The 8,968-nt window shown below is 42.4% G+C and overlaps 1 protein-coding gene across 2 annotated transcripts in view; it reads left to right on the plus strand.

Annotated features, from left to right (window-relative positions):
• PNPLA8 (patatin like phospholipase domain containing 8) overlaps positions 1-1,006 on the plus strand; it is a 61,483-nt gene extending 60,477 nt beyond the window's left edge. For both annotated transcript variants that reach the window (XM_015824484.1, XM_015824485.1), the window contains one exon: positions 292-1,006. In XM_015824484.1, coding sequence (XP_015679970.1) covers positions 292-566 — 275 coding nt within the window. In that variant the 3' untranslated portion in view covers positions 567-1,006. The remainder of the gene's footprint in view (positions 1-291) is intronic.
• Positions 1,007-8,968: the final 7,962 nt, after the last annotated feature.

The raw sequence follows: 8,968 nt of genomic DNA on the forward strand, positions 1-8,968 counted from the left end.
CCAGTGTCATTGATTCCAAAATGACACCATTCACACAATGACATCAACACATACTATATATGCTGTGATTACATATTTGTGTCAGCTTATTCAGCATAAATACATAAAATACAGACAACCCCACACATTGCCATTTTGCTAATTCTTGATTGTTCCTGCAGAGATTTGTATATACTTACTAAATCCTAGAATTTTAATAAAATGTCTGAGTTCATACAACTTAATTTGAAACATTATTCTTTAAAACTTTATTTTAAACCAAATTCTTTCCCATTTCTCTTTTAAAACTAGAAGTTCATATTATGTTGGATGCCCTTTTGCCTCCAGACACCTACTTTAGATTTAATCCTCTGATGAAAGAAGATATTCCTCTGGATGAAAATCGTAAAGAAAAACTGAATCAATTGCAGACAGATGGCATCCGATATTTAGAAAGAAATGGCGAGAAGTTGAAAAAAGCTGGAAAAATATTATCACAGGAAAAAAACATTTTACAGAAACTGAGTAACTGGATGAGATTAAAAGTTGATATGTATGATGGCCTTCCAATTCTGTCAAAATTGTGAATATGTAAAATGCTATGCATCATAGGTGTAATCAGTTGTATATGCAAAGGGTTCAACATTGGTTAGTCATTATGTAATCATGTTTTCTATTCAATGAGCAAACAAGCTATATAAAATGCATTTCAATCTCAGTAGCTCCTTGGTAGCTTCTTCGATTGGATCTGAAGGTCCTGTGTGCAAACAGAAAGAAAATGTACCAGTCTATTTCTTCCTTGTCTCCCAGTCTGTCATCTTTACACTCAGTGTTTCTCTGAATCCTTCAAGCCAATATCCAGTAGGACATAAATATGCAGATCAGTAATTATGACCACTGCCGATATTTTTTTTCTACAAACAGAACTCTTGTGAAATTTGAGATGTTATGATTTCTTGAAGTATATGAGTATTAGTTTTCAGAACCTCACTTCACTACCACTTAAATTCAAGTACTGGTGTGTGTGTGTGTGTGTGTGTGTGTGTGTGTGTGTGTGTGTGTGTGTAATTTGATGTTTAAATTTGTGACAATTATGATACCAAACTTTCAATATATTGTGAATGCATATAAAAAATCATGCAGTTTACAAAATACATACTGTGCTTATGTATTATTGGAAAATTACAGCATGGGAAGAATCATAGTAAATATGTTGCTCTACAAATAATTGAGCCAGAATAAATCAAACAATTCAATTCCCATTGAGATTAATGACAATAAACAGTTTTAAATCCATTGGGAGTAGTTCAGCTAGTTTGCTGATTGAATTACTATATATTATAGACATTCAGGATATGCTGCCATTAAATGTTATGAAAATTGCCTGATGATATAGATTTGTGCATGTAAACTTTTTGTTTTAAAATGTTAACAGTGATTTGTAGTGTGCAATGTTTTAACTATTTTACTTTATCCAATTCAGTATTTGACATATTACAATAACATCTGTCATACTTAAGATCTATTTTTCAAAAAAAATTGAAAACTTTTCAAAGATTCTAGTTTAGAACAATTACTTTGCTATTTGAAAAGCAAATCTCTAGAACTGAGTCTTGTATGAAATAAATATTGAAAGGTATATATTCATGTCCTCATTGTGAGATTTTATTTAGTGATGTGAAATCATTGTGCCAAATTATGTTTTCATATTTAACCTATGTACCTTCATATACAGGTTATTTAAATCAATAGCAAATTAAGACTTTCAGGGAGGAAAGTTTTTGGGCAAACTAATACCATTTTCAGTTAATAGGGAAGCCATACACTAAATTATGAAACCATGTTGGCAGCTGACTGTCAGAAAGATAAGTCAGCAAGCTTTGGGAACTGATTGTATTTTGTAAGCCATAGTTTGTGGTTGCCATGTTAGTCATTTGTGGGGGTTTTTGGTAAACCATATTTCAATTGTGATTTAGTGAAATATAAGAACCAAATAAATAGCTTATTTGAGATAAATGTTCCTCTGTGGTCAGTAGCGAACAAAGTCACAATTCATTAGATCCATGCAAAATAAACAGAGTTCACAAAACATCCTAGACCAGGGATAGGCAACCTTGGCTCTTTTATTACTCGTGGACTTCAACTCCCAGAATTCCTGAGCCAGCTATTCTGGGAGTTGAAGTCCACGAGTCATAAAAGAGCCAAGGTTGCCTACCCCTGTGCTAGACCAAAGCAACATAAGCCATTTTATACCTTAGCAAAATGTGTCAATCTAACCAATATATCTTCCATAACCACTGATAAAGAAGAGCAGTAGATGAGGACTATTGTTTTCCTGTCCTTTGTTTCTCTAGAAAACTTTGAAGTAGATGAAAAATAATCTAGGCAAGAGCCCAAATTATTATCCCTCCTGTCAAAAGATTTGTGCATCGCTACTAAATTGTTATTTTTAAAATAATTGCAAAACTAATCAGATTCATATAAGTGAACATAAATTTTTGTTCCTCAAACCCACCCTGCTTATTCTTCTGAATGTTGCCCTTTGTATGTTATTAGAAATTGGAACTTAACAGTAGTTTGTACTTATAAATAAAAAAAAGTATATTGAAAATACTGCAGGTTCAGTTCCTGCCTGGTCATGTGTTACTTATTATGTAGATTAGTAGAAATGGAGTCAAGCATACAGTTACACTGGAAGTTTTTAAGAAGAGACTGGACAACCATTTGTCTGAAATGGTGTAGTTTCCTGCCTGAGCAGGGGGTTGGACTAGATGACCTCCAAGGTCCCTTCCAACATCATCATCATCATCATCATCATCATCATCATCATTATTATTATTACATAATTCGGATGTCAAGGTTTTATATACTAATTCAATGAACCCACAAAAAGTGTTGCTTCTAAAATACCTTACTTCTAGAAACATTAGCTCTAAAAGTAGAGGATCTGAAAAACAACTTCATTTGTGATCAGTGTTCTGCATCTTGTTTCAAGGCCAAGTGCCACTTAGCAAGTGTCCCCTGTCAGATATGATGTGTTGGGGTGCCCCATGCAATCTGTAAATATGCTGCACGAAAAGTTTCGCTAAGGCTTTTGTGGTGGGAATCTTTTGGCAAGGGATAAAGTGCACCTGTTTGGAAAACAAGTCCGTGACCGTCCAGATGACAATATTCCCATTGCTTTCTGGTAATTCCACTATAAAATCCATGGCTATTTCCCTCCAGGGGGCTGAGAGAGTTGCCACTGTTTGTAACACTCCGGGCGATTTCCCTTGCAACCTCTTAGCAGTCACGCACGTTGGGCAGCTGGTCACGTAATTTTCTATGTCCCTTTTCATGGATGGCCACCAAAATTGCCTTTTAATTAAGTGTAATGTTTTTACAAATCCAAAATGCCCTGCTGATTTTGGGTCATGGCACAGCTGCATGAATGTGCCCCTCTGGGTGGTTGGTATATATAATTTTCCCCCACCCAAGGCAGTCTGTCCTTGATTGTGCATACGTGTCTATTTTTCTGGAACCATTCATCTGTTTCCAAACTTTTCCGGAATTTGATTCCGGTTTGGCTACCCAGCTGCGGTTTTAATTTAGCTTGGGCTCTGGTGGTTACTGGCACTGCCAGTTGTGGTTCCACCATAAGCGGTTTAGAATCGGTGGCTCATGTGCTGTTATACTGGAGCATGCAAGCATCTGCCAAGAGGTTCTTCCCCCCCAGCAAGTGCTTGAGCGTAAAGTGGAATTGGTGAAAATCCTGGGACCAGCGGGCTTGCTTGGGGTTGAGCTCCCTGGGTGTTCTCAAGGCTTCCAGGCTTTTGTGGTCTGTCCACACCTGAAAAGGGATTTTATTCCCTTCAAGGAACTGGCGCCATGTAAGTAATGACCAATGTATCCAGTATGCCTCTTTCTCCCACATGGGCCAGCACTGTTCCATTTCGGTGAGTTTTTGGGGTGTATACGCGCAGGGTTGCAATACCCTTTCATTGTTTTCTTGTAATAGTACAGCCCCCACTGCCACATCACTTGCATCCGCCTGTATTACGAAAGGCTTATCCATGTCTGGATGGCTCAGTACTGGTTCGGCAGAAAAGAGTCTCTTTAATCTCTCAAATGCCGCTTGGCATTCCATTGTCCATTTTAGTGCCTGGCTAGATTTCACTGAGGATTCTCCCTTCATTTTTAGTAAGTTCATGAGGGGCAGGGCTATCTGGGCAAATGAGGGAATGAATTGGCGGTAAAAGTTTGCAAAGCCCAGGAATCTTTGCAGCTTCCTTGTGCAAGGTGGTTCCCATTCTAATACTGCTCTGACCTTCTCTGGGTCCATTTGAATGCCTCGTGAGGATATGCGATAACCCAGGTAGTCTATTCTTTCCTGGTGGAATTTGCATTTCGATAATTTGGCATATAGGTGGGCAACTCACACTTTCTTTAAAACCGCTCTGACTAGGTTGATATGTTCCTCTTTGGATTCGGTGAAGATGAGGATGTGGTCAAATAAACCAGGACCCCCTTAAATAGGTGCTCCCTTAGTACCTCATTGATTAATTGCATAAATACTGCGGGACCTCCTTGTAATCCAAATGGCAAAACTTTGAATTGGTAGCACCCCATTGGGCAATTAATGCAGTTTTCTATTCATCCCCTTCCTTAATTCTAACGTGGTAATACGCTTCCCTTAGATCTAGTTTAGAGAAAATTCTTCCTTTCGAGAGGTGGGATAACATGTCCTTCATGAGGGGTAGGGGGTATAGGTTGCTTTCACTGATTGCATTCATTAGGTGGTAGTCCATGCACAAGAGTAAAGAGCCGTCCTCTCTAAAGAGGACTGGGGCGGCTACTTTAGGCTTGGCAGGTTCGATGAACCTCCTTTCTAGGTTTTTATTTATGAATTTCTCCATTTCCTCCTTCTCCTTAGGGCTCATGGAGTATAATCTGGGCTTTGGGAGTTTTGCCCCTGGCTTGAATTCATGGGTCGGTGAGGGAGGAGCTCATCCACCCTCTCCTCACTGAAAACTTCAGCCAGGTCTCGGTATTGTTCTGGTATTTCGGGTAGCCCCATTTCTTCTCCCATTGATGCTTTCTCCATTCTTAATTTTGGTAGGACTCCTTGGGGTTTTAAGTCCGTAGGGCCCCCTTTTGGGAAATTAATATCTGTCATCTTCCAATTTACCCACGGGTTCCATTTCTTTCCAGCCCTAGGATCATTGGACATTCCATGCCTGGGGTCACTACAAACGTTATGTCTTCCTCATGGTTTCCCAGGGATAGGTGGACTGGTAATGTGGCTAGGGTAGCTGGAACCCCCCCTGCTATGGACCCATATAACTGGCCAAATGATATTGGTTGTTTCAGCCTGCTCAACGGAATGCTAATGAGGCAGCTGGTGCAGCCAGAGTCTATTAAGGCTTTCACTTTGACAGCTTCAGGCATGGAGGGAGCTAATATAGTCACTGTCTTGAGGATGGGTGCAATGGGTCCACTTACCAGGGGTTCGCCCTCCAAGCTGTTGTCTGAGGCATCCAGCGGCCCTGTGGTGTAGGCTGGAGTACCTTCCCCACATTGGGCAGAGGTTGGGTATTCCACAGCCTCTATCGCTCTCATGGTGAGTTCTTTTGGCTTGGCTGGGGACTTCCCGGATTTCCTGGCCTGTGATCTGTCTGGGTTGTGCTGGGGGGCTTTCATGTGGCATTCTACGGCCCAGTGCCCCTCTCTCCCCCATTTGAAACAGCCCGTTGGCTTCTTGGCCGTAGCTTGTGGTCTCACTGGCTCGCGCATCGGTTCAGGCGGCAACTGGCCCCATGGTTTTAGTCAGCGGTGCCTCTTCAGTAGCAGCAGTCTCTGCTTCCTCTGCCAGGATGTACCATTCGTCAAGTTGGGGCAGGTGTCATACAGGTCATAATTTAGGCCATCTTTGACATGGCTAAGGAGGATGTCTTCCGGCCAGTCCATCCAGAGCGGATTGCACGAGACAGATACGGGCTTTGTCGCTGGGAATGTGCCGCCCATATTCTTCCATGTAGCTGAGGACTTGGGTTAGGAAAAACCCCAAGTGTGTCGGCTCCCCCTTGAATTTCGCATCCAGTGGCGGGAATCTTTGAATGGATCGATGCCTTCACCTTCGGTGGTATTGTCTTCCATCCGGATCACCATCTGCAGGTTGGCGGGGAGGGTGGCTTGCTGAAATGATCGCTACTGGTTCAGAGGATGTCCCCGGGACTACAGGTCCCAATTCCCCCTCAGTGTCTCTCCAACTGCAGCTCCAGATGCTGGTGCGCCCACGGGGCTCTGAGTTCTCCTCCCCTAGAGAGCCAAGGGTTCTTTTCATCAGGTCAATCGCTTTCTCTAGGATCCAGTTTGAGTGTTGTGCATAACTTCCTTCCTCTTTGCTAATGTGCAGGGATTTCTCCATCTCCTGCTTCCATCCTGGTTGGTGACTGCCCCGGTTCAGGGTCACCTTTCTCAAGACCTTGCAACAGCTTGGGGTGGTACAGAAGCCAGGAGATCAGCAGCTGGTGGGAGGACGACCACAGCAAGGAGAGTATTAAAGAAACTATTGAATGCCAAGCTTTATGCCAAATTGTCAAAATGTGAATTTCATCAGACCCGATTAGATTATCTTGGCTACAGAATTTCCAATGAGGGCATTGAAATGGATCCAGCCAAAGTGAGAACTATAATTGAGTGGCAGCCCCCAAAGACTCGCAAACAGCTTCAGAGCTTTTTAGGTTTTGCCAACTTCTATCGTCAATTCATCCCCTCTTTTGCCGAGATTGCCCTACCCCTTACAGAACTACTCAAAAGAGGCAAAGGAGGAGGAAAACCACGACCGGGCCAGCCACTTATATGGACTATGAGCTGTCAAACAGCTTTTGAGAATTTAAAAAGACTATTTGCTGCTGAACTGGTCCTAAAGCACCCCTGCCCAGGAGAACCCTTTGTAATCCAAACTGATGCCAGCGATGTGGCATTCGGAGCTGTATTACTGCAAAAAAACAAAAGTGGAGTTCTACAACCCTGCGTCTACACCTCTAAAAAAATTACTGAAAGCGAGAGGAGATGGGCAATCTGGGAGAAGGAGGCCTTCGCAATTAGGTGGGGCTGTTAAACTGGCGACACTATCTAGAAGGGAGCAAGGTGCCATTTGAAATATGGACAGATCACAAAAATCTAGAAGCACTGAAAACTCCCCACAAGTTGTCCCCAAAGCAAGTGCGGTGGGCACAATACTTTAATCGCTTCAACTTCACTCTAAAGTACATACCAGGAGAAAAAAACTTCCTAGCTGATGCTTTATCCTGATTGCCCCAGTACAAAAGCGAATGTGAGGAGATTAATGAGGCAATTATCTCAAATCCACAAACTGCTGCTCAACTCATGCCTCACAGGGTCCCTAATCCTGATGACCCTGGGGTAAAGAAAATAAAACAAGAGCTGCTCACTGATCAATGGTTCAAAGATAATCAAACCTCCCTAACATGCAGGGATGATTTGGCTTACAGGGGGGGGGACTGTATCTGCCTGAAGCCCTCTGTCTTAATGCTCTCAAACACAGCCATGATGTAAAACAGGTTGGGCACTTTGGATATTTAAAAACTACACCTCATCTGCCGGCAATTCTGGTGGCTGGGGCTAAAATGAGATGTGGAAAACTATGTCAGGAGTTGTACTGTATGTGTCACAATGAAAAGAATTCCAGGGAAGCACCCTGGGCTACTGCAACCAGTGGCAGACACCTCTCAACCATGAAAAGAAATAGCTATGGAATTTATAGTAGACCTACCTGAAAGTAGAGGTAATACTGTCATCTGGACTGTGATAAACCTGTTCTCGAAGCAGGCTCATTTCATCGCCTGCAAAGGACTCCCATCTGCCGAACGACTGACTAAATTGTTCCTGAAACATATCTATCGGCTGCATGGCACCCCTAAGGGAATAATTTCAGACAGAGGGGTGCAGTTCACAGCGAAATTTTGGAGGAGTTTTCTTAAATTAATTGGATCATCTCAAGGCTTATCATCTGCTTTTCATCCAGCTACCAATGGGGCTGCAGAATCCGCTAACAAAATGGTGGAGCAATATCTCAGATGCTACGTTTCCTACCAACAGACAAACTGGACTGACCTTCTCCCTTTCGCTGAGGTGGCTTACAATAATTCTGTTCACAGCAGCACCGGCTACACGCCTTTCAGAGTAGCCACAGGAAAAGAGTTCAGCCCAATATCTGAATACCCTCAGGTGCCCTCCACCTTCCAGACACTTGATCAATGGGTGAGGGGGTGGGGAGAAGTTTGGAGAAACACAAAAACTGCGTTAAAAAAGACTTCCAAAACCTATAAAAAGCAGGCTGATAAAAAGAGGGTTCCCCAAAGGACATTCCAAGTTGGGGAAAAGGTTTATCTGTTAACTAAATATTTATGCCTCAAATTGCCCAGCAAGAAATTGGGACAAAATTCTTGGTGCCTTTCCCCATCGTAAGGATCATCAACCCCGTCACAGTATAATTAAAACTCCCTAGGCTTTTAAGGAGGATTCACCCTGTCTTCCATTGCAGCTTGTTAAAACCTTGTCGGGGCTCCACTTTAAGACCTCCCCTTAAGAAGGCACCTGGGCTTCTCGTAGTAGCAGGTCAGACTCACTATGAAGTGAAACGTATTCTTGACTCTAGAATTTTTAAAGGGAAATTGCAGTACCTAGTACAATGGAAGGGGTACTCGCTGTCCAAAGCTACTTGGGTGAAATCTAGCGATGTGAAGGCTAACTGACTCATCAAAAAGTTTCATGAGAAAAACCCCAACAAACCAAGAGATAATCCCTGACATATGCTTTTGTTCACATACAGGACCTATCCTTTTTGTAAGGGGGGGGGCAGATGTCAACGCTGCTAACATTGGATGTTCTTGCTTTGACAAAATGTGCAGAGCTGTCTGGCATTTTTAGAGTTAACTTAGATGTTGCTGGGAGGGGAGGAGAAAGAATGTGTGGGGGATTAATT

This window comes from Protobothrops mucrosquamatus, unplaced genomic scaffold (genome assembly GCF_001527695.2).
Source record: "Protobothrops mucrosquamatus isolate PMUCROS unplaced genomic scaffold, P.Mucros_1.0 scaffold2252, whole genome shotgun sequence".
In the NCBI taxonomy this organism is placed as follows: domain Eukaryota; kingdom Metazoa; phylum Chordata; class Lepidosauria; order Squamata; family Viperidae; genus Protobothrops; species Protobothrops mucrosquamatus.